This window comes from Bombus bifarius, unplaced genomic scaffold, assembly GCF_011952205.1.
Source record: "Bombus bifarius isolate JDL3187 unplaced genomic scaffold, Bbif_JDL3187 scf7180000010271, whole genome shotgun sequence".
Taxonomy (NCBI): Eukaryota; Metazoa; Arthropoda; class Insecta; order Hymenoptera; family Apidae; genus Bombus; species Bombus bifarius.
In genome coordinates this window covers 6,891,532-6,917,220 of record NW_022885586.1, presented here as the reverse complement: position 1 = coordinate 6,917,220, position 25,689 = coordinate 6,891,532, and the positions used below count along the sequence as shown (strand labels likewise).

Here is a 25,689-nt window from a genome sequence, read left to right as displayed (position 1 = left end):
AGAAACTTGGCATAAAATGGCTACAAGAATTGTTATAAAAGATATCTTAATCCTGATACCACAAATGTGTTACATTCCAGTCATCATCTTCTACACAAATTTTATTTTTGGTTATACCTGTTGGTATACTTTTTTCGGTGTCATCGCACTGATTAGCTTGTACACGAATAACGTATACGTGCTAAATGCCTGTTTTAAATACATAAACGATTCTTTAGTGCAAGTGAAGGAAATTCTAGTCAATGATGAGCCTCATCTACTCAGAAGAGTCTATCATATGCAGAAGAATTCTATATTGTTGACGAAGTTGAGGACTCTTAAAAAGCAACATCTAGAGATGAGCGATCTCGTTCAGCTACTGAATAGCACGTGTAGCATGCAAATCGAAGCCACGTTCACAATAATGGTCATCGACATTACATTCAATATGTACAACCATTTAATCTTGTTCCACGAAGTAGGCAAGACGAGATCGTTCTCTTTTGCTCTTATCTTCGCAATTCTTTACACCGTACACGTAATTATAACAGTTTCGATAGTTGAAACTACCAGAAGCCAGATGACAAAAATTGGCTCCAGCGTTCATCGAATTCTTGTACATACTTTCGACGAGCAGGTGACGACGGAGGTAAGATGAGACGATTATTTTACTATCGATGATTTATTCCGGAAATGTAGAAGAAATATATTGAAATTGTAATCAATGTACGTGATTCTAGTTGGAGTTGTTCTCGTTGCAAGTGCTGCAAAAGGGTAACGTGTTCGTGATGAAGGGACTCATAATAGACGCAACCCTTTTGACAAAGGTAATAGGAGATTGAATCAAAAGGAATGAAGTATTTTTATCGACACTTGTTACAGATGGCGTGCGGCATTACTACATTTTTGTTAATATTAGTGCAGTTCTTACTCGTCGAGTCTTGTTAAAGAAAAACTCCTGGGTTAATGGATGAAATATATTTAAAAAATTAGTTAGAAAAATTGATAAAATTAATTCATAACAAATTTATTTCCTTCGCAATAAAATGGCATGTTTAATCAAGTTAAAAGCATCTTCAGAGCACGACGCTTCATAGTTACTTAGCTATTCCAATTATTTATTTATACGTACGTTTCATTATCGAACTGCACGTCTTCACGCCTTGATAAATGAGTTTCATTATACATAGTGTTTTCGGCTTAAAAACGATAGTCTGTTTTATGGATTATAGTAGTCTACCTACATTTATGGCCACGTTTCTTCGGTAACATTGAATTTTTTCGAGACTGCTTAACATTTAATGACTAACATCTAATGATGTTAACGACAAAAGTCAAGGAATGTGGAAAAGTGAAGACACGTAAGACATGGGAGTTATTTAGGGCAACAGACTTCGAATCGTTGATGTACCCGTGCTTTTGCATCTGCTGGCTACTCGGATATTTTCCTTACAAGTATCAACCTCCAGTATATTCACTTTCGAAGCAACGTTTTGCCTTCTCCACGTCTATGACGTTCATTTTCGTTTTCTTGTTGCTTTTCATAATCTACGAAATCAACATTGGCACGAAAAGAAACTACAGCATACCAGAGTCGATTCACGGGAACATGTACGCGTTCTTAGATGGGTTCGTGATCGTGGTGATGTATTTGTCAACTGACGCTCGATTATCGGTGATCCAAAATCTGTCAAGAACCAGCTGCATATTGCTTACGAAGGATTTCAAAGATTTATCCAAAATGATTCACACGAAGGACATTTTATGTTTTTTATTTCTGGCCATCCATGTACCAAACTGTTTTAAACACGACATTTTCGTGACAGTACGGAATCTTACCAACATATACATAATGATGGCCAACTTTTCCATGGACATATTCTATATAAATTGCGTGTGCATTTTGAAAGATTGCTTCAAGAAAATGGATGAATCTATACGACAACTGAAGAAGCTCCGAATCAATGATAATATGTCGACGCAGACGTTCATGCATCATGAACAGATAAGTCCATTGGTGGTGATGAAGCTGAAGAATTTGGAGGAAAAACACTTGCAAATCAGCGATGGGGTGGAATTGCTGAACCATACGTTTATGATACATATTACAGTCGTAGCTATTACGACGTTCATCGTGGTCACTTTCGATATATATTTCTATATAATTTATTCATACAGCGGATTTCCTGCAAACAGCAAGTTCTGGTACAAACCGTATGTCACGCCAGCCGCTTTCTATTTTATCAAGTTTTGGGTGATGATTTGGGCATGTGAAACAGCGACGAATCGAGCGAGAAAAATGAAGACGACACTTTGGGATGTTTTCAGTGCTACTAACGATCCATTCGTGAAACGCGAGGTAACAATTTAACTATAGTAATACTATTATTATTAAACTGCGAAAATTCAAAGATGCGAAGATGTTCAGAATGCAGATGTGTAATGTACAGAAATATATAAACTTATCAAAATATAATCAATGGAATATGTACATCCTATTTCATTAATTGTATTTAAAAAGGTATAAATTCACAGTCTAATTATTGTAGTCATGGTTCGAATAAAATCGTTACGTAATCTTTGGAAAAAAATATGTATGTATGAATGCGAAATACGTTCCAATATTACATTAATTATGAAATTGCAGGTGGAGCTTTTTTCTCTGCAAATAATGCACACGACAAACATATTCACAGCAAAGACATTCGATATGAATTCGTCATTTTTGGCAAAGGTAGTACGAACACTATTCGTGAAGTTTCTACAGTCGATTGATTTATTAACTCTTTCGCGTTCGTTGCTGCAGTTACTTTAACCATTATCCGTTAAAACATTTGCTTCGGGTGAAACTGGTTCTGATCTTAGTACATTTTGTCTTTTTTATAAAACCATCAGAAAATGTATATTATTATCATTACTAGAAATTTCTGTCAGTAATAACGAGTGATAAAAAATAATTAGATACAAGATAATTGGTGGTAGAAGACAATCTTTTTGCGGAAACCCAAAGGAATTGTATCTTGGACGTGTCAACTCGTTCTCGAAAGAGTTAATTTGATATTGTTAAGATATTGTTAATTCTCTGACAATAATGTGTATTTTTGTAGATCGTCGGAGGTATCATAATGTACATCTTGATCCTGTTTCAATTTTTATTAAACTACGTTGTGTGCAGTCTTCATATGTAATGAAAGCGGGATCTTTGAAGTGACGTGATTCTGTAGGTGTTCTTTATTAATTCTTTGGCAGCTTTTTGATCGGTAAACTATGATGGAGGGAAAACAAGCGAAAGAATATTAAGTACTGGAAGTTGATAACATAATCGCCGCATAGAGCAGTAACGTCAAAAGATACGTTCTAAGTAGAAAAATTGACGATAATGTGTAACATCAACGCGCTCCTTTCGACTACCTTCGTGTTTTTGATAAACGATGCATGCATATATTATTACGATTCATTTTCTCGTCGATATTAATTATGTATCATCATCTGAGTTGTACAACGAATATAAAAATCAGACACTTACCAAAATAACAATTCCAAATATTCTGACCAAACTTCTGTTTCAAAATACTGTTATTTTAAATAATATATTTGTTATAATGGCTCACAGCTAAGAAATCCACGAAGTGAGCACTAAGATAGATAGTGCATTATAAATTATTGTAGATTCACCTTGTTTCATCGATTAATTTCAATCAAGATAATGCTGTTACTTCTATATTCCCTGTAAGTCTTTAATATTACGAAACACCTTTCGTTAATGAGTTGCACTATTCTCTTGCTTTAGATGCTCGAATTAGATTCGAGTAAAAATGATTAAATTTCATTACTGTTATACAAACCATAGCATACAGACTTCTTACAGTGAGAGAGGTGCTTCTTTGTGTGACAGTACAAAGCACAGTATCAAAGGTGAACTTAGCCTTCGTACAAAAAATAAAGTTTCATTTATTTCATGAGGAAACTAAATCGTACGTAAAAAATTACTAAAAATTGCATTGTTTTAATTCAGATCTTTAAAATGTTTAGTCGACCGCGGAAACCTGAACCAAGGACAAATAAAAAACTTAAATCATCGTCGTCATACTTCAGGAGTTACACGTCTTTAATAAGTGCCAGTGCTTCCATCAATCGTTTAATGGGATTTTTACCATACAAGCTCGAATCATCGAAACTTGTATATTCGAAATCATACTTCGTTTTCTCTACAATTTCCATAATTATTTATTCGATCTGCGTAATTCTTTCTCTGCTCCAAGTCAACTTTTCTTCTATGCATCTTCCAACACTTGCAAATAAGATACATATTTCTTTCATATTTCTTTGCGGGCCTGTGGTTTTCATCTCGGCTTATGCCAAAAATCAATCAATGATCCGAGCGATCGATGGCATCTCGAACGTTTCTCGTATACTGTCATCAGAAACTTGGCATAAAATGGCTACAAGAATTGTTATAAAAGATATCTTAATCCTGATACCACAAATGTGTTACATTCCAGTCATCATCCTCTACTCAAATTTTATTTTTGGTTATACTTGTTGGTATACTTTTTTCGGTGTCATCGTACTGATTAGCTTGTACACGAATAACGTATACGTGCTAAATGCCTGTTTTAAATACATAAACGATTCTTTAGTGCAAGTGAAGGAAATTCTTGTTAATGATGAGCCTCATCTACTCAGAAGAGTCTATCATATGCAGAAGAATCCTATATTGTTGACGAAGTTGAGGACTCTTAAAAAGCAACATCTGGAGATGAGCGAAGTCGTTCAGCTACTGAATAGCACGTGTAGCATGCAAATCGAAGCCATGTTAACAATAATGTTCATCGACATTACGTTCAATATGTACAATTATTTATCCATGCACAAAGAAATGGGCGAGGTGAAATCGCTGGCTCTTATTCTGGGCTACGCGATTTATTACATCGTACACGTAATTATAACAGTTTCGATAGTTGAAACTACCAGAAGCCAGATGACAAAAATTGGCTCCAGCGTTCATCGAATTCTTGTACATACTTTCGATGATCAGGTGACGACGGAGGTAAGATGAGACGATTATTTTACTATCGATGGTTTATGTTGGAAATATAGAAGGAATATATTGAAATTGTAATCAGCGTACGTGATTGTAGTTGCAGTTCTTTTCGTTGCAAGTGCTGCAAAAGGGTAACGTGTTCGTGATGAAGGGACTCATAATAGACGCAACCCTTTTGACAAAGGTAGTAGGAAATTGGATCAAAAGAGATGAAATGTTTTTATCAACACTTTTTACAGATGGCGTGCGGCATTACCACTTTTTTGTTAGTATTAATACAATTCTTATTCGTCGAATCTTGTTGATGAGAAGTTTCAATTAGTGAAACTTCTGTATTAATGGAGGAAATGTATCTAAGAAATAATTTGCTTAGAAAAATTGGGAAAATTAGTGTATAATGGATCAGTTTTTTTTTTCGTAATAAAGTGGCATGTTTAATCGCGATGAAGCTCCGTATTATTTATTTACATGTTTCATTATCGAATTGCATCTTTTGTGTTGTGATGAATAATTTATAAAATCTACAAAATCTCTCCGTCTTACGAAGCAATAGTCGTTTATGAAGGACAATAGTCGATCTACATTCATTCCTAAATTCTTTCACTGACATCGAATTTCTTCGAGACTACCATTTAATGATGTCAAAAAATATGGCAGAAGTTAAAGAACTGAAGAAACGTAGAACATGGACGTTATTAAGAGCAACAGACTTTGAATTGTTTGTGTACCCTTGTTTTTGCATTTGTTGACTGCTCGGATATCTTTTTTACATGTTCGAACCTTCAGGATACCCTCTTTTGAAGGGCTGTTCCGCTTTTTCTACGTCTATGATGTTCATTTTCGTATTCTCGTTATTATTCACAATCTACGAAATAAACATTGGCACGAGAATAAACTATAGCGTACTAGACTCGATTCACGGGAACATGTACACGTTCTTAGATGGGGTCGTAATCTTGATGATGTATTTGTTAATTGGCGCTCGAATATCGTTGATCGTATATCGGCCAAAGACCAGCTCGATATTTTCGACAAAGGATTTCAGAGATTCATCTAAAGCGATTCAGGCTTAGGACATTTTATGTTTCTTATTTTTCGCCATCCATATACCAGACTGTTTTAAACACATTATTTTCCTGACTCTGCGGAATCTTATCAACATGTACATATTGATGGTCAACTCATCGATGGACACGTTCTACACTACTGCATGTGCATTTTGAAAGCTTGCTTTAATAAAATCGACGAATGTATACAATAACTGAAACAGCTTTCACTGAATGATGATATACAGATGCACACGTCATAGACAGCTAAGTCCATTGTTGGTGATGAAACTGAAGAATTTAGAGGAAAAACATTTGGAAATCAGTGATGGGATGGAATTGTTGAACCATACGTTTGTGACAGTCACAGCTATCACAACGTTCACCGTGGTCACTTTCGTTATATATTTCTATATAATACATTCATAGAACGAATTTCCTGTGAATATCAAGTTCTGGTACAAAGACTATGTTACGCCAGCCGCTTTCTACTCTATCAAGTTTGGGATGATGATTTGGGCGTGTGAATCGAGCGAAGAAAATGAAGACGACGCTTTAGGATGTCGCCAGTGCTACAAACGATCCATTCGTGAGACGCGAGGTAACAATTTAATTATAGTAATACTATTATTATTAAACTGCGAAAATTTAAAGGCGCAAAGATGTTCAGAATGTAGATGTGTAATGTACAGAAATATATAAACTTATCAAAATATAATTAATATAATTAATTGTATTTTTAAAAGTATGAATTTATAATCTAATTATTGCAGTCATTAAAATCCATTGCAATTGAATCGTTAAAGAATCGTTACAAGTTATTAAAAGAAAAATACGTGTTAAATATTTTCTGATTGTTACATTAACCATGAAATTGCTGATGGGGCTTTTTTTTCTGCAATTCGTGCACAGAACAATCATATTTTCAGCGCAAACATTCGACATGAATTCATAATTTTTGACAAAGGTAAGATGGAAAACATTTCATGAAATTTCTATAATCTGTTAATTTATTAACTTTTTCGCGTTCGATACTGCGTTTACTTTAAGCATTACCTATGAAAACAGCAATTGCTTTGGGTAAATTGGTTCTGATTTTAGTACATTTTGTTTCTTTTATAAAACCATCAGAAAATAAGTATTTCTGTTAGTAATAACTGAGAAAAAGAATTTTTTTCCCTATTCCCAAGAAAATTCAATCGGGAAAGAGTTAACTTGTCCCTGAAAGTGTTAATTTAGCACTATTGTGACTCTAATGTGTATTTTTGTAAGTCATCGAAGGTATCACAATATTTATGTTGACTCTGTTTCAATTTTTATTATACTACGTTGTATGCATTCTTCATTCTCACTGAGAGCGAGATCCTTTAAGTGACGTGATTCTGTGGGACACATGTGTTCTTTATTGATTCTTTACTAGCGTTCTGAAAGGCAAACTATGATAGAGATAATAGAGCACTATATCTAGGAGCAACACTGAGTACAGGAAACTGATAAAATAATCGATGCATACGGCAATGACGTCAAGCAATACGTTGAATGAAGTGAGAAACATATTATAGTGTATAACTCTGACGCGAATGTTCCCACTTTCGTCGTATCTTTCGAAAATGATATATATGTTATTGTGACACAATTTGACTCAATATGTTATTATGAGTCAGTACTAATTATCATCATCTAAGTTATGCAACAACTATAGAAATTAGACAATGACCAAAATAATTTATTTGCTGCTAAATATTCTAATAAAACTTCAGTTTGAGGATATTGTTAATTTCGGTCAAGTATTTTCAATAAAACACGAAGTAAGAGGTAAAATCATTAAATAGTACATGATGAACTAATATCACCTGATCGTATCGATCAGTTTCAATTAAGATAATGTTGTTACTTCTATATTCCCTGTAAGTCTTTAATATTATGAAACCCTTTTCGTTAATGGATTGCACTATTCTTTTGTTTTAGATGCTCGAATTAGATCGCGTAGAAATGATTAAATTTCATTACTGTTCGACAAACCATAGCATACAGACTTCTTACAGTGAGGGATGTGCTTCTTCGTGTGACAGTACAAAGCACAGTCTCAAAGGTGAACTTACCCTTCGTACAAAAAGTAAAGTTTTATTTATTTCATGAGGACTAAATCGTACGTAAAAATTACTAAAAATTACGTTGTCCTAATTCAGGTGTTTAAAATGTTTAATCGACCGCAGAAACTTGAACAAAGAACAAATCAAAAACTTAAATCATCGTCGTCATATTTCGGGAGTTACACATCTTTAATAAGTCCCAGTGCCGCCTTCAACCGTTTAATGGGATTTTTACCATACAAACTCGAATCATCGAAATTTGTATATTCGAAATCATACTTTGTTTTCTCTACAATTTCCATCATTATTTACTTGATCTGCGTAATTCTTTCTCTGTACCAAACCAACTTTTCTCCTATGAAATTTATAGAACTTGTGCATAAATTGCAATTTGCACTGATATTTCTTTGTGGGCCTGTGATTTTCATCTCGGCTTATACCAAAAATCAATCAATGATCCGAGCGATCGATGGCATCTCGAAAGTTTCTCGTATACTGTCTTCAGAAACTTGCCATAAAGTGGTTAAAAAGATTCTTATAAAAGATATCTTAATTCTGTTACCACTAATGTGCTGCATTCCATACAACTTATTCTATGTACCTTATATTTTTTGTTACACTTATTGGCATACTTTCATCGGTGCTATAGCATTAACTAGCTTGTACACGAACAACGTATACGTGCTAAATGCCTGTTTTAAATACATAAACGATTCTTTAGTGCAAGTGAAGGAAATTCTAGTCAATGATGAGCCTCATCTACTCAGAAGAGTCTATCATATGCAGAAGAATCCTATATTGTTGACGAAGTTGAGGACTCTTAAAAAGCAACATCTAGAGATGAGTGAAGTCGTTGAGCTACTGAATAACACGTGTAGCATAGAGATCGAAGCCATATTAATAATAATGTTCATCTTCATTATATTCACTATGTACAATTATTTATCCATGCAAAAAGAAATGGGCGAGGTGAAATTGCTGACTTTTATTCTTGGCCTCGCGATTTATTACATCGCACATGTAATTATCACAGTTTCGATCGTTGAAATTACCAGGGTTCAAATGCAGAAAACTGGCCGCAACATTCATCGAATTCTTGTACATACTTTCGACGAGCAGGTGACGACGGAGGTAAGATGAGACGATTATTTTACTATCGATGATTTATGTTGGAAATATAGAAGAAATATATTGAAATTGTAATCAATGTACGTGATTCTAGTTGGAGTTGTTCTCGTTGCAAGTGCTACAAAAGGGTAACACGTTCGTGATGAATGGACTCGTAATAGATGCAACCCTTTTGACAAAGGTAATAAGAGATTGGATCAAAAGGAATGAAGTATTTTTATCAACACTTGTTACAGATGGCGTGCGGCATTACCACTTTTTTGTTAATATTAGTGCAGTTCTTACTTGTCGAGTCTTGTTGATGAGAAGCTTCAATTAGTAAAACTTCTGTCTTACTTCTTTCGCAATGAAGTCACATATTTAATCAAGTTAAAAGCATTTTTATTGCACGATGAAATGGCAATCCACATTATTTATTTACACACACATTTCATTATCGAACTGCATTTTTACATACTTTGATGTGTGAGTTTCATTAGCCAAAGTGTCTCTGTATTAAAAACGATTGTCGTTTGTGAGAAATTGTAGTCTACGTACATTCATGACCAAGTTCTTTTATTAATTTTGAATTTGTTAATGATGTTAAAAATTACGGGTATAATCGAGGAACTAAAGAAACGTAGAACATGGAAGTTATTGAGAGCAACAGATTTCGAATCGTTGATGTATCCTTGTTTTTTCATCTTCTGGCTACTCGGATATTTTCCTTATAAGTACGAACATCAAGTATACTCACTTTCGAAGAGCCGTTTCGCTTTTTCTACGTCTATGATGTTCATTTTCGTATGTTCGTTAATGATCACAATCTATGAAATAAATATTGGCATGAAAATAAACAAGAGTATACCAGAGTCGATTCATGTGAACATGTACTTGTTCTTAGATGGATTCGTGATCGTGGTGATGTATTTGTTAACTGATGCTCGATTATTAGTGATTCAAAATCTGTCAAGAACTAGTTGCATACTGTCTACAAAGGATTTCAAAGATTTGTCTAAAGTGATTCACACGAAGGACGTATTATGTTTTCTATTTCTCGGCATCCATATACCAAACTGTTTTAAACACAGTATTTTCCTGACTTTGCTGAATTTTATGGGCATGTACATAATGATGGCCAATCTTTCAATAGACATGCTCTACATAAATTGCACATGCATTTTGAAAGATTGCTTTAAGAAAATGGATGAATCTATACGACAGCTGAAGAAGCTTCGAATGAATAATGATATATGGATGCAGACGTTTGTGCATCATAGACAGCTAAGTCCATTATTGGTGGTGGAACTGAAGAATTTGGAGGAGAAACACTTGGAAATCAGCGATGGATTGGAATTGCTGAACAATATGTTTATGATACGTGTCATAATCGCAGCTATTACGACCTTCAGCGTGGTCACTTTTGATATATATTTCTATATAATTTCTTTATACAGTAAATTTCCTGCAAACAGCAAGTTCTGGTACAAACCGTATGTCACGCCAGCCGCTTTCTATTTTATCAAGTTTTGGATGATGATTTGGGCATGTGAAACAGCGACGAATCGAGCGAGAAAAATGAAGACGACACTTTGGGATGTTTTCAGTGCTACTAACGATCCATTCGTGAAACGCGAGGTAACAATTTAACTATAGTAATACTATTATTATTAAACTGCGAAAATTCAAAGGCGCAAAGATGTTCAGAATGCAGCTGTGTAATGTACAGAAATATATAAACTTATCAAAATATAATTAATAGAATATGGTCATCCTATCTCATTAATTGTATTTAAAAAGGTATAAATTCACAGTCTAATTATTGTAGTCATGGTTCGAATAAAATCGTTACGTGATCTTTGGAAAAAAATATGTATGTATGAATGCGAAATACGTTCCAATATTACATTAATTATGAAATTGCAGGTGGAGCTTTTTTCTCTGCAAATAATGCACACGACAAACATATTCACAGCAAAGACATTCGATATGAATTCGTCATTTTTGGCAAAGGTAGTACGAACACTATTCGTGAAGTTTCTACAGTCGATTGATTTATTAACTCTTTCGCGTTCGGTGCTGCAGTTACTTTAACCATTATCCGTTAAAACATTTGCTTCGGGTGAAACTGGTTCTGATCTTAGTACATTTTGTCTTTTTTATAAAACCATCAGAAAATGTATATTATTATTATTACTAGAAATTTCTGTCAGTAATAACGAGTGATAAAAAATAATTAGATACAAGATAATTGGTGGTAGAAGACAATCTTTTCGCGGAAACCCAAAGGAATTCTATCTTGGACGTGTCAACTCGTTCTCGAAAGAGTTAATTTGATATTGTTAAGATATTGTTAATTCTCTGACAATAATGTGTATTTTTGTAGATCGTCGGAGGTATCATAATGTACATCTTGATCCTGTTTCAATTTTTATTAAACTACGTTGTGTGCACTTTTCATATGTAATGAAAGTTAGATCTTTGAAGTGACGTGATTCTGTAGGCGCATGTGTTCTTTATTGATTCTTTGGCTGTCTTCTGTGAGACCATACGCTGTTTCCATGCGCGGACACCTGTAATGATTCTGCATTCGCTTGGTTATTTATAAATGGTAAAGCGTGTGTATAAGTGTGATCACTAAATGACAGGATTTAAGCGAGCTCAGTAATTACAATATCGCGAAATAATCTTGCAACGCTTTCTTTTAATTTATGATAATAGGGTATTCTACTCTTATTACTGAATGGTACCGTCATATGGTAACATTGAAATTTCAATGTCTAGAGATTTGATTAAAATTTTTATAAAAGTGATTCGGTAGTTTAATATTTTAGATACTTTCCATGTTGGTCAGTTACCACAGTTAACATTTAACAAATTTTGAAAATATATTTCCTCTGGTTTAGTGTAACACAATTATGTAATATAGTTACATATCTAAATTTATGTGAAATGGAATTATAATTTAGTTGCGATAATTATCAAATAAGTACAAGTATATTTTTAAAATACTATTGTAGTATCGTGGACAAATGGCCTAAGAAATATCGGGTGAAACTTCAATGGGCCTTATTGTGCTGTCGATCCTTCAGTCAAATAGTTACGCCGGAACATGGCCTACGTGATCGTTACCGGGGGGTCGTTACCTAAAGAGTTGAGTTGCGAGGAGACAAGTTATGAGTTGGGAGTCGATTTGTGATGAGTCGAGAGTTGAGTTGCCAAGTTGCTATGAGTTGTAAACTATTAGTTGTGAGTTGTGAATTAACTATTTAGTTGTCTTAGTTATAGCACATTACTGTATTTAGTTCACGTTAAATAACCATCGTTTCCTGTTTAATCCATTGTAAATAGATCTATCGATCAATTAACTTATCATATAGGATAGAAATCATTGGAAACCCCAATTTCTAATATTTCTAAATAAATAAAAAGTCCTATACTATTTTCTTTTAATTTTTTACGTGATCAGATTTCTCATTCAGTAATACCTAATTTAAAAAATAAGAAATTTCGTTTTACACGTTCTTCAAGTCCTTCCTTTATGTACTCTAAAATGACATAATTTCAATTTTAAGATGGATATATGATAGATAGATAATCCTATCGTGATAGAAGTGTCGTTATTTATTTCCAAACTCGATCTCAATGAGTCTGAAGAATGGAAATGCTGTGCGTAATCACCGTGGAGACGATAAAAATGTTCTAGGCTTATGTATTAAAACACCAACGATACCACCAGCTTAAGGGATAAATACCGCACTCAATTTAAATGTTTCTGGATTTATCTTCGTCGACGCGCTGTTGACGATGAACTGTTTAACGGCGATGATTGATATTGTTCTATAGATAAACAGGATCGCGAATACAAACCTTGTTGGTCTTTCGTTACGACGTAATTTATCGACTTTAAACTCGTTTATTATCGCAGCAATAGAATTAACAACAGTAAGTAGTTTACGATAAACGATCATATAGCTTGTGGAAATTGCGACCGTTTTTCTTTTATCTTTCGTAGCTTGTCATGGAAATAAATTACATGTAAGCTACGTATGTGTTTAGTTGTTTTTTACTTTGCACATATGGTGAAATATCTTGTTTACGTGACTGAGGTTCATGGTAATGAACCAACAATTTTGATCATTAGAAAAATAAGGCACGAGTGTCAAGCGCGATCACTCGAAGTAGAAATGCCAGTTTCATTAGATACATTATGGGGTGGAGTCGAGTCAATCTATTCTCTTCAAGGTTAATGTTGCGGCAAGAGATAATACGCGGAGGTAGTAAGAGATACTTTCAACTAAATACTATCACGTATGATATTCATATCGTGAAATGTTCGAACGATGACAATTTCATTGATATTGTTATTCCACAGAGGAGTTTGAATATTTAGTTGTATGAATTCACGCGTCTATTTCGATACATAATTCGATACGTAAAATAATATTAAATCTACCAACGATGGATATTTGTATTACTTCTTATCATAAGATTAGAGATTTTTGTTTTGTAATATGCACACCACGATATATGGTCTCGTCACGATTCAAATATCTAGAAGTCTTCTTTGTTTTTAACGATGTAACAAATGTTTGATACATAGTAACGGAAGCTTGAAACTATGGAATTACGGTATAGTCGTACGCTTTTTTATACTGAAGGTTATTTTAAAGTAATTTTAGCGCTCATTACGAGATGTAATAACAAAAAACACATGCTTTCGTACTAAAACATATTAATCATGTTGAAAAATTCAAACTTAATGGTCTTAACAGAAAATTGTTCATAAACAACTTAGTTTAATAGTCGTAATAAGTCGTTGATCCTTATTTTTTTAAGATCGATATCTTAAATATTTGTTGTATTACGAGGCGCACAGGATTTCTAGCAAAGAGATAAATTATGGACCTGTATAGGAAGATTTAATACGATATTATATTTTCCAACAAATTATTAAATACTTACTCGTATTAGACACTTTTTTATCTTTTTAATGGTGAAACAGATACGTATCGTAAAAACGGAGAATTAATTTATCTCATATATTTTCAATCGGAGCAACGCTGTCTCTACCCTTTCACTCAGACCGAACAACAAAAGCTGCGTCAACAATCTGCGACGACTTTCAAATGTACCATTTCATTTCACACGTTGCAAAGGAGAAGTGCAAAAAAAGACTTTCTCTTCATTTATCATTTACTTTCTTCGATCAGAACGAGAAATATTGTACGAGGCAAAGCAAACATTTTTACTCATTGATAACTGTTCGATGCTCTTTGTCAATTGCTCCCTAGTAAGATGACAATTTAATTTTTCTGACGCATTAGATTGTACATGAAATGTCGTTTCTTTAAATAAAAATATAGCCGAAAATAGTTTCTTTAAAGCGTCATATTGTATATGCAATCAAAGTAATTTCCATATGATTCAACAACGGACTTTCCCAATGAGCTTCATTATTCTGCATTTATAAGAATTATCGTTTCTAGAATTTAAATACAGTTCCTTTTTAAAACAGTTGATTTAATATTAGCGTTAGAACATTTCCTATGTGGAATAACGCCAAATACTAAATTTAGATTTTCATTAAATTCATGGCAAATTTTCCAAATTTAAGCTTACGCAAAGAACGATACGAATATCCTGATTATCGACTGTTATCGATAATCGGCTGTTGCCAATAACGAGCTTTTGATATTTGCGTTATAGATGTGTTTAATACTCGATACATATACGCGATTAAAAACCAAATGTCTTCTTCTTTTAATATAGTCAATCGTTAACAAGAAAACAAGACAAAATCAATGGTATTGATTGAAATATAAATTTCAGAGAAATTACAGTTCGTATAAAACTCAATACCATTGTTAATAATATTTTCGAAAGTCACGTGTCACCATCGTGGTTCTTCGGGAATAAAGTTGACGAGAATGAGAAGATATCGGGCAAGGGCGGCGCGTCTCCGCGGAGTTGAACCCCTGTTAAGCCAATCAGACTTTTAATCGGTGCAGCTACTTTGTTTTGTCTAATTCTGGCGGTAAACAGGCGGCCGATTTGTCGTGTAGACGATCACGCGACTGCGCGAAACATCGCGCGCTCCCAGACGCCGTAGCGTTATTAGTTATTACTATGTGACCGATACGCAGTTGTTCAGTGTTGCGCCAACAGCCGCGCGGTAAGTGTGCGTGTAAGGTGTTGTTGGTCTGATCGATATATCGAGTCTTGTTCTTTCTATCAGTTAACCGGACAAGTGACAAGTTCGACGCGATTCGACAAAAACTTCGTTGTTATATATGGAATTACGCGTTTTAAGGGTTGCTCCCCGACGATCGAGTTCTTTCGTGTGTATCGTAATTTCTCGAGGAAAAAATTTGAATGGAATTTGGATGGAAGGACATCGGTCGAAGACGATAGAGAGCGAGGAGAGTTTTATGTAATAAGTGTTGGACTAGAAAAAAATAGTGACCGGCATCGAACGCTAGAGCGATTAGATAAAACACAAGCAGAAAAGCTGCAACATGGTGGTGTATAAAATTCCATAGGACACTGACAGTTGGAAATTCGACGTTTCATTGATACGTGATACGTTATACGTTTGACGATGCGTTCTGTTTGCACGCTGCGAATAAAGCTATAGGTGTATACGACTATATGTATATAGCGGTATTCCGCGCGCCTTTATACGGTACGATGTGTTCTTAGCTGCTTGATGGGTTTCCTCGGGCGAGAATAAGTCGAGGACGAGCGAAGGAATTATACTAGCTTCGTTTCTACGTGATGAAGTAAGTAGCACACATTTTACGATTTGATTCGCTTAACGTGCAATGGCGTTTAACGCGTGATCGTACACGGGAAAATATCGACGCCATAGACAAGTTTCATATGGAAACGGAATACGTGACAATAGATTTCAGCGAATAAAAAACGATTTTGTATTTATAGAACGACACTTTGGACTCGCTGTTCGAACTGGGAAGAGTTAACAAGAATTTATGGCCCTCGAAGATTAGACTATTAGACATACAGACAGACTGTGCTTAGTTATCAAACGATTCTCTTCGTTCAGTTTCATCCACGTTTGACGTACGTTCTAGTTACGCAAAGAATACATGTCGTAGTAATTGCATCCGTTCTCCTATGCATCTGTTGATTCATAAACAGAGCAAGTTCAGGTCCGGTAGATTGCAAAACAATACGTTATCGAGTCATAAATTGCCCTCGTTTCGCAGATGATCGATAAGATTTCGCATCAACAACGCCGATTAACAATGCATGGCGGCTTATTTGTTCCATGGTTCAGACAAAAATGTTTTCCAAGTTAGTCTGTGTGTCGTCTGTATCTCGAGAGTAAATATTTTCGTTCGATAGCCGTTACGCGTAGTATTCGCGGAATATATCAACGTTCCCAACCGTTCCTTCCTTTTCTCGTTGCCCTACCTGTACATACATTCGATAGAACTCCAGCTTTGTTCAGATTAGTTACGTTACCTGAATCCAATTAATTTGGAATTTTTTCTTACCAACGTGAACTTGATACTATTCACCGCTCTTAATTATTACAAATTCCGACGTGAAGTCTTTATGAGTCACGTCACTCAACAACGAGCAATTTAAAATACTTTGTTTATATGAATCTGTTGTTGTACTTGAAATATGTTTTCAAGTTGCAAACAAAATTGAGCTTCTTTCAATTATTTCTTAAATTGAAAGAGACAATGATTGATAAGCAATGTAACGTTATCTCCAGTTCTTTATTTGTTGATTCTTCTAAATTATCAATTATACCTCACACAATATTTTGCTAGGTTTCTAATTAACGTAATAATTAAGTTGCGAATACTTTTGCAAATTTTTATGAAGATAGAACAGTAAATGGAACATAGGTAGAAAATTTGTTTACTTACTAAACGTTATAAGAGGTATTGTAGTTTAGATATTTTACACATTTTCCTATCTTTAAATTTTCCATAAATGCATAAAAATCCGTGAACTAATAAATATAAAATTTCACGCATTTATCTTCGATGTGATTTTGCATCCACTTGAATTCGATAAAGTTAAATTTGAAATTGAAATACTCGAGTACAAGCAAATTAAATAATCTGAACAAAGCTTAAGCCGAATTCTCATCTAAATTCATATCGTCTATGAGAAAAACACAATGAAGTTTCCGTTTCTCACGAAACCATGCGTGCAAAAAGAACAAGGAAAAAGAACGTGAGAACTTTGGCATGTGAAATAACCAAGTAACCGAAGAGGAAGGAGAAAAGAGGAAAGAACTATGGCGTAGAGCGTGGAAGATCGTTTCACGGTAACACTTTCACATGGCGTTCGCTGACCACGGCTAACCGTAAAAATAATCCGGATTCGAATCGTTGGTTCGCGATTTCCTGGCGGGGAATGCGGTCTCGCCGTGTTGTGAATAAAATTCAATACTCTCTTCGTCTGAAAATCACTTACTTTTTCTTGCCTTCTATTATGGCCTTGCCACGACTATGTCCCCTCTCTCTTTCCTACATTTCTTGGCCGTCTCTCCGGCTAGAATCGGCCGACCTTGCCTACGATAGTCATTGTCACGGTGTTCTATTAGATGCGAGAAAACTTTTGCAACAGTGCGGTGAATGATTTGCAAAAAACTTGTTTACTCGTGGCAGGCAGACACATAGTTCGCCGTGTCCCCGCGATTCTAACGGGTCAAAAGTCGAAGGCAGCACGTGCAAGTCCAATTAGTACGTCTACCGTACGGTTCTTAAATCCATCAAGTTCAAGTTCAATCTAGTAATATTATTTTGTCATCAACAGACACTTATCTATATAAACGTATACATCTGCACGTACTATTCGAATATGTTTTACACCTATCGTAATATAATTTAAAGCAATGTTTTAACAACATAACCTATACCACGTGTAAGACTTATAATTATTATGTAACGATTAATTTTGCATCTATACTACGTGCAAACAAGAAAATATATACTTATTAATATTTCCTATGTAGGATGGCAAAAGTTATAATTCGTCAAATTTTAAAAGTTGTATTTTCCAATAAGTAATGAAATTTTAGGATGGGCTCAATTCTTACTGTGTCGGAGGTTCTTCTTCCTTAGTTACAATTTTTAACGTTATTAGCAATCGACGCAATTAAATGTAATCTGTACTATAGATATATCACATACCATATTTGTGAAGCTTTGATGCATAGAAAAGTTACAGCTTATAGTTGTCATGATGATTTTGATATTAATACAGCGTTGTGATTCTTTTTGTCACTTGCTTTATTAGAAGGACTTATAACGACGAATTATTTCATAAGACATATTTTCTCGATTACTATCTATGTTCTATCGAAAAAATGTTTAAATCATAACACAAGTTTTAAAAGCATAAGAACAGCAAGAATGTTAAACGAATACTGTTCTATCTGCGAGAGATTAGAGATCTCTTAATCTGATTGTTTATTTCTGTGGCCTCTTGACTCTGTTATTCACCTATTTGTTGATTTGTTTATTTCTAACATACTAGCGTTGAACAGGCACAGTTTATCTCCAACATAGGACTCAATATTTTATCAGAGTTTTAACCCCATAGAATCACAATCAGGCCTACTGTACGTCATCTTATTTATTATATACTAGTGTCTCGTTAATTAACAATTGTTAACGAAACTTGCAAATTATGAATACCTATTAATAAATTTTCTTCTATAACAAGTATGGTAATAAAAGCCCCATGCTACAAGAGAATTATTTAAATTACGAGTCGGGTAAAACAATTAATGTAAAGCAAAACAAATCTTTATCTATATATATATATATATATATATACATAACAAAAGATTGTTCAAATCGTAAAAATGCGCCACCTAAATATATCACTATGAAGAATCACTGAATTTGTCGTTTTCGTCATAATATATATGTAATAATAATTATCGTACTGATAAAAATTAATCCAAAATGGTGTAAATTACTTGTTTCCACTCTCGAAACTATCGTCAACTATCTTATTAAAATCTTTATCACAGAAATTGAAAAATCATTTTCACTACTCGTGGATCTTGAGAAAAGTTTGCTAGTTATTGTTTTTCGTTCATTCCAGTTAACCCAATATCGCGGAAACTGGTTAGGTAAGATTTGTTCTAACGATATTTCACTCGAGTTATGTAACAAACTTCGTAATATTTACAAACGCGATTGTAAGAGTCGTGTCACGAGCGTGCTTCGTACTGTCGTGGAACGTGATCCTTGTATTTTACCATGTTTTGGATAATTTTCCTATCAAACATCGATTTTATTATTGCACAATCGAAACAAATGAAAATCCTTTCGAATCATCGACGTAAATCCTTATGGAATCATGTTCAAGTGTTTTGTTTTGATAATAATCTTTGGTAATTATGTTGTACAATGTAGTTTTGCTGGGCGTAGTATCAGCGTGTTTTCATGTTGCCGAGAGGTGTTGCAACACGGGGTACTGATTACGATATCAGCCTGTTCTTGGATCTTTGATGAATCATTTTTCAAAAGAACATAGTTTATGTTTATCCTACAACTAATACTCTTGATCGTGAAAATCATAAATTTTCTTATAGCCACCTAGTTTTCAGAAAAATTAGATATTCTTAACTCTATCGAGGAAAGGGGGATTTCCACGTTTTTTTTCCTTTTAAAATCCGTTCCACGAAAACGAATCTACATCGACTAGCGATTTCAGGGGAAGTATATACGACATTACGACGACCAAAATGATATTTCTCCCTGAATAATAAACAAGCAACTGTTTCACTTGTACAAGCTGTCTCAGAGTTTCACAGTTGAACTTTGTATCCTATGGGTATAATCAAGCAAAGAATATTATATGAACATAAATCATTTAAAGCTTTATCAATAAGCTACGATAAAGATATATGTAATAAAAAGTTATAATATAAAAATATTTACAAGACACATGATATATTATTCATGAAAGCTTTCTACGAAATTCCAAATGTTTATTTCTATAAGAAACTTGTAGTTTTCCAAGTGCAAGAAGTCATGGTCTTCGTAGTATCACACCGCGAATATAAAATCGAGTGCGTGGAATCTGCGCTATCTGAAAAAGACAAAACCGAAGTGTCTTCTCCTTTTTAGAGGCCTAATTGCTTCGTGAAAATTCCGCCCCAGTAGAAAACCGGTTGCTTTATTTATCGCCATGTTCCATCGATCGAATGGCTGTTACGTCATAATTGGATTTTCCAGGGAGCTCCTTGTTTCTACGTGCATTTACATAGATTCCTCGATCCACGACCGCCTTGTCATCTGTTATCTCGTTTGTTGCGCGATTCATGTGGCAACGAATCTTTCCATGTGCAAGAAATTCGAATATCACGCCAATTGCCGCCTGTTTAGATGCTGTAGGTCCATCATCCAGGTCTATATAAAAATCATCCAGGTTCTATGTCGATAGATCGGTTATTACGTTCGACTTGGTTTCGTTCAGTGTAGGAGGTTCGTTGCTATTTTTGCAAGCGACTCGAGATGACGACTTTCTCGAACGAGTTATCCACTGTGCCCTCTTTCGCGACGTTCAGTGACTCACCAGCCGATGACGATGACGCTAACTATGACGATGCTATTTTTTGACGTGGATGCTGTTCCCAGCCAAGGAAGAGCGACAAAGAAAGAGCGATAGCTTCCGTGACCGGATGTGAATCGAGAATGTTTTACGCGATTGCTTAGAGGCGCCAAGGCAATGTACGTCTTACGATCGAATTCTAAATGGATAGGTTTTCTGAGAAACGATGAATTGATACCGTAGGTGGTTCACGAAGAGGAATTTTCTTGTTTTATGCATTCCAGTGGAATCTCATTTTCTGGAATGATATTGTGCAATATGTATTGACTTGGATAGATTTCCCCGAAACCACAAAATTATAGGGAAAAGATGAACAGCGAATCGTGATACATATTGAAATAACATCTATTTATTGGAATACGCATTTAGTTGGATTCGGAACCAGCTATATCGATTACGATAAAATAGATTTTGATCGAGAGAGCCTTAGCGAAGAATCCTACATTGTGAGAATCGAAAATATAAAATATGAAAGTATAATTCGTAGTAAGATAAGAAATCTATTTATTTGAACGAGAGTCGCGTGACAATTAGTTCATATAATAATAGTCCGTTTCTGCTACCTGTGAATTTTTAACTCCTCGAATTCCATTGTAAAGCGATAGATTCTCTGTTAGGATTAACCGAGAAACTAAATACAAATTAAATTAAATACCTACGTATGTTGATAAAAATTAACAAATCTGCAGAAGATGGATTGGAACAACCTCGCATCGGATTTGCGAAGAGTCGCAAAAAAATAGATGACGTTCCATTGTGGAACGCGTAACTGATTACGTAAGCGGCGAATTTATTCCACGCTTTCACTGATCCGAAAACGTTTTCGAAGCCATTGAAATATAGAGGCAACGCGTTTCGAACCGCGATCGAGACTACGTTAATTCCTCGTAATGGTTGAGCAATGATAGTCGGAAAATTTATGAAGTGGCTGTTATGGTTTGCTAGTTGGCGTGCATAGATAAATAGAACATTGCCAGTATGCGTGCTTTTTATCTGGATTAGCAAAGAGAGCGGTAAGGAAAAGTGCAAGTCACTTTTTTCAGAGCGTTTCCAAGAAAACTACTTCCAGCGATCGATATGTCAAAGCTAAAAGTTTTTATTACATGTGTAAACAATCTGATAGAGCTATAAAACAACGCGTAAAATAGACAACTGAGACACGAACGAATTGCTCTTGATAGAGAGTGGATCACGGTGGCGAACGAAACTAGTGGAAAGAGGCGCGTCATCGTCAAACGCAGTTTCTTGTTATCTGTAGGTCCAAACCACGTTATGTCTTTTCGACATTCGACCACCTTTGTAGCTCATAGTTTTACGAAATTACAAAGAAATAGTTCGATATTGAAATCCATACAGGGAAGATACGATGAGCTCATTTTTATTGACCTTCTGGCTTTTATATCATTTGCTGACTAAAAAAAAAGAATTTTAATATGAAATAGTTAAAAGAGAAAGTAATTATCTGCGAAATAAGTGGTAAATTAAAAATGTTTTGTAAGAAACGAATGTCATTAATTTAATTGTCACGTTTAACTTAATTAACAGCGATCTGCATAGCTAATGTTATTAATGTTCTTTAAATTTTTAGAACGGTGATAAAAACACGTATTTAATAGTTTTTGCATGGAATTGATGGTCAATATATTGAATCTAGAAACACTTCTACTATGAAACATGGAAACTGTGATCTATCATGTTATACGTGGTTCTAAATCCTGTAAAAACAAATCTTCAAATTTCTGTCTTAATGTCGTAATTTTTTTTATTAAAGACATTTGTGTATAGAATTTGTAACTCACTTGCTAACATATACATGATAGAAAAGTTAAATGTTTCATCACATCATTCGCGCAGTGCAACGTATTTCTGAATCATTGCATGCGGATGAATGATACCTGTATCACTAACACGTCCAAAATTATGTTATTTCAATAAGAGATAAATTGTGCCGATCCAAATATGTTGGACGTATACGTAGTACAGATATATCTGACCTTTCGAAATACGCGTAGTCTTCCTATAAAAGCGTATTATGATTACAGAATTAACGAATTCAAGATCACTGACCTCTCATGTGTATGTAATACCAATTAATATAACCAATGGCGCAGCGGGTGCTTCTAGAATTTGTTCGATGCTTCATATTGCGCATTCACACGAAGAGGTATTTACCTCGGTGAAAACAAATTTATAAAGCTCCAATACACCGTCACTCATAATAACGTCCATAACAGTTGAGAAGTTAATATAAAAAAATGTACCAAAACAGTAGATTAGATTATAGCACGACTAGACCACGAGTCTTGCAAAAAACGGTTGGTAGTTTGCGTCATAAAAGTGTGGCGATCGTAAGTGATTTCTTTTAACCCCTAAATTCCGACACAAACATCGTGACCGATGAAGATGACGTCGTGACGTATATTAACTGGTGCTCACGTCGTTTAGAAACGACGAAAGCGCAAGCTGCGCTTCGATGGTGCAACTGTCCGAGTTGCAGGTCATAGATCCGATTTACATATACGTGTGTAACGTATGTACATACATACATATATATGTATAAATACACAGTATGTATACGTAAAACGGTTTGATTGTGGATGGTCGAAGGCATACGTGAGACGCGTGTCAGGGACGACGCGCACGTTTCCCTTGGCTGATTACGATGCTGAAGAAGCGTACTTTTTATAGCCACGTATCGTTACTATAGTTGTTGCGGAGATTGGTTAGAGTATTCACTAACGTGATCACGCCGATGATCGTTAAATTGACACCGAGACAACGGCAATTATCGTGTCGCTTGACGATTGGTTTTGCGGTTGATTACCAAGGAACCTTACGGAACGATTCTTCGTCCGAGGCCGACTGAACGAGGGTGTCTGATGTATATAAACCATGACGAATCTAGTTTGGATCAGTGTATGTCAAGAAGTTCAGTAATAAAATGCAAATTTAATGGCAGGAACATAAAGGACATATGGGGTATTTATGTAAGTAGGCTAAGTTTGGGAGAGATGGATCTTTGTCTTGAAAACATTTCTCAGATTCACGTATTTCTAAAATATCGAGTATTATTATACCTGTCAGTTTGTGGAGATCTCGTTATATAGAAATCTTAGACCGTTATTGTTTTTCGCAGAATCAAATAGGAATCTTGAAATTCTTGTGAATAAAGTAAAGGTCGTGCAATTTGTTATTTGTCGTAGAACAAAGTGGAGATTTCGATTATTTTCCTCGGTAAAAGATAAAGATATTGAAATTTGTTTTCATACTTCGGTTTTGTTTCTTTTGTGACGACTCTAGTTTAGATTTGGCGAGGATCAACGAAGTACTTGAAATCTGTCGTTTTTCTTAGAATCTTGAATAGGAATCTTGAAGTTCCACGGTAAACATCGTATAATTTGTTCTTTTTTTCTGCAGATAAAAGTCGAAATTTCTCAGAATAATCTTGCAACGTGTTTAAAATTAAATTGCACCGTTGTTACGACGATTCTAATCTAGAATTTAAGCGGATAAACACGTTAAAGAATTTATAATTCGTTGTTTTTCTCAGGACAAACTAGAGATCTTGAAACTTGCCACTTTTCTCGGAACGATCTTGCAATATTTCTGTTCAATTTTTTATTGCGTTGCATTTATAAGGATTCTAATATACAGTTTAAGTGGATAAATATGTTACAGATTTTGCAATTCGTTATTTTTCTCGAGATGAAATAAAGATTTTCTAATTTATCGTCTTCCTCGGAATACAAATGTAACAGTCTCGAATTTTGTTAAACATTTAATTGCATTCTTTCCCAATGATTCTAGTATACTGTAAGAATAGACGAACAAAATAGAAATCTTACGATTCATTGTTTTTCATGCAATTTGTTCAGAATCTAATTACGCTTTTCCCCATACTTGTACGATACATTTCATGAGTATCAAGAATCGAGTAATTTGTACTTTTCTTGACCGAAGTTGAGTACAAAATCACTGTACTACGCGTAAGTAGCTCTAATAAAGTTTATTGTTCAGGATCTAGATACGTCATTATCGATATAAACTTGATAAGTTCGTAGGAGTTCGATATACAGAGGCAGAACGAGTAGTCTCCAGACAGATATGTTTTCCTTGAACGTATTTATTTTTCCACTTCGCTAAGAGATGCTTATCAAGGGCAGGAATTTGACACAGTTATAAAAGCCAAGGCTTCCGGATACAATCGGTGTCCTTTTGGAAAACATTCTGGCATTTCACCATCTACTTTTATAATTACGAGGTTATAGTCAAAGGTCGGATGATATCCTAATGAATGTCGCAGCTAGCTGCAATACTGGCAAAAACTTAATCACCTCCACTTTTTGTAAATTTCTTAATATCATTATCAGTGTACATAATTAACGTTCAACTTGTTCGTTCTTGGAAACTAATTGTAAATTCTGAAATAAATAGAAATAAATAAATATTGTTTCTCACTTATATCATCACTTTTCTCTGCTTTTCAATTTCTGGAGTCGATCGAAGGACTCGTATCAAACTCTCGACCCTTGTCAAATTAATCAGAAGTGAACTTTACGGTATAATGGGATCGATGTTACAAAAACTGATCTACGTTTTGATTTACTGTCGAATGAAAATTAATCGGTTCTATAAAAACAGTCTTTATCATTAAGTTCATAACTTCACAATTTCCGTGACATAATTACAGATATACTTACAACGATTGTGCAATTACAATAATACGTTGAATATTTTGCTAAGTGAAGTTGAAATATGTTAACCAAAGATAAAAGATACCACGGTATTTCATTGCTTTATTGCA

At 34.6% G+C, this 25,689-nt stretch overlaps 6 protein-coding genes across 8 annotated transcripts in view; all 6 read left to right on the top strand.

Annotated features, from left to right (window-relative positions):
- The first annotated feature begins 1,533 nt into the window (after positions 1-1,533).
- Positions 1,534-3,839, top strand: LOC117216385. Its single transcript, XM_033463063.1, has 3 exons — positions 1,534-2,338; positions 2,627-2,713; positions 3,087-3,839. Exons 1-3 carry the CDS (start codon positions 1,589-1,591, stop codon positions 3,165-3,167), a joined length of 918 nt encoding a protein of 305 aa, XP_033318954.1. The 5' UTR covers positions 1,534-1,588; the 3' UTR covers positions 3,168-3,839.
- A 456-nt stretch (positions 3,840-4,295) lies between these two features.
- Positions 4,296-5,345, top strand: LOC117216452. The gene is made up of 2 exons (XM_033463153.1): positions 4,296-5,029; positions 5,121-5,345. Exons 1-2 carry the CDS (start codon positions 4,352-4,354, stop codon positions 5,343-5,345), a joined length of 903 nt encoding a protein of 300 aa, XP_033319044.1. The 5' UTR covers positions 4,296-4,351.
- A 3,167-nt stretch (positions 5,346-8,512) lies between these two features.
- LOC117216451 lies at positions 8,513-9,208 on the top strand. Its single transcript, XM_033463151.1, has 2 exons — positions 8,513-9,094; positions 9,196-9,208. Exons 1-2 carry the CDS (start codon positions 8,520-8,522, stop codon positions 9,206-9,208), a joined length of 588 nt encoding a protein of 195 aa, XP_033319042.1. The 5' UTR covers positions 8,513-8,519.
- On the top strand, positions 9,157-9,735 carry LOC117216538. The gene is made up of 2 exons (XM_033463295.1): positions 9,157-9,293; positions 9,385-9,735. Exons 1-2 carry the CDS (start codon positions 9,225-9,227, stop codon positions 9,607-9,609), a joined length of 294 nt encoding a protein of 97 aa, XP_033319186.1. The 5' UTR covers positions 9,157-9,224; the 3' UTR covers positions 9,610-9,735.
- Positions 9,736-9,848: 113 nt separating this feature from the next.
- LOC117216537 lies at positions 9,849-12,038 on the top strand. The gene is made up of 3 exons (XM_033463294.1): positions 9,849-10,907; positions 11,196-11,282; positions 11,656-12,038. Exons 1-3 carry the CDS (start codon positions 9,867-9,869, stop codon positions 11,734-11,736), a joined length of 1,209 nt encoding a protein of 402 aa, XP_033319185.1. The 5' UTR covers positions 9,849-9,866; the 3' UTR covers positions 11,737-12,038.
- Positions 12,039-15,418: 3,380 nt separating this feature from the next.
- The window catches only part of LOC117216281 (receptor-type guanylate cyclase gcy-4-like), a 39,332-nt gene continuing 29,061 nt past the window's right edge, over positions 15,419-25,689 (top strand). For 2 of the 3 annotated variants that reach the window (XM_033462884.1, XM_033462885.1), the window contains exon 1: positions 15,419-16,051. Coding sequence is in view for 1 of the 3 variants with exons in the window: in XM_033462883.1 (XP_033318774.1) it covers positions 23,765-23,872 (108 nt within the window). In the remaining 2 variants the exon portion in view is untranslated. Of the gene's footprint in view, positions 16,052-23,606; positions 23,873-25,689 lie in introns of those variants that run through there. The other variant, XM_033462883.1, reaches the window with a different exon arrangement.

Bases quoted from the DNA above. Each gene is read 5' to 3' on its own strand.
- LOC117216385 (XM_033463063.1), top strand. From the start codon at position 1,589: ATGTACGCGTTCTTAGATGGGTTCGTGATCGTGGTGATGTATTTGTCA. The intron at 2,339-2,626 runs GTAACAATTTAA...ATGAAATTGCAG, and splicing joins ATCCATTCGTGAAACGCGAG to GTGGAGCTTTTTTCTCTGCA. The intron at 2,714-3,086 runs GTAGTACGAACA...GTATTTTTGTAG, and splicing joins ATTCGTCATTTTTGGCAAAG to ATCGTCGGAGGTATCATAAT.
- LOC117216452 (XM_033463153.1), top strand. From the start codon at position 4,352: ATGATCCGAGCGATCGATGGCATCTCGAACGTTTCTCGTATACTGTCA. The intron at 5,030-5,120 runs GTAAGATGAGAC...ACGTGATTGTAG, and splicing joins ATGATCAGGTGACGACGGAG to TTGCAGTTCTTTTCGTTGCA.
- LOC117216451 (XM_033463151.1), top strand. From the start codon at position 8,520: ATGAAATTTATAGAACTTGTGCATAAATTGCAATTTGCACTGATATTT.
- LOC117216538 (XM_033463295.1), top strand. From the start codon at position 9,225: ATGCAGAAAACTGGCCGCAACATTCATCGAATTCTTGTACATACTTTC. The intron at 9,294-9,384 runs GTAAGATGAGAC...ACGTGATTCTAG, and splicing joins ACGAGCAGGTGACGACGGAG to TTGGAGTTGTTCTCGTTGCA.
- LOC117216537 (XM_033463294.1), top strand. From the start codon at position 9,867: ATGATGTTAAAAATTACGGGTATAATCGAGGAACTAAAGAAACGTAGA. The intron at 10,908-11,195 runs GTAACAATTTAA...ATGAAATTGCAG, and splicing joins ATCCATTCGTGAAACGCGAG to GTGGAGCTTTTTTCTCTGCA. The intron at 11,283-11,655 runs GTAGTACGAACA...GTATTTTTGTAG, and splicing joins ATTCGTCATTTTTGGCAAAG to ATCGTCGGAGGTATCATAAT.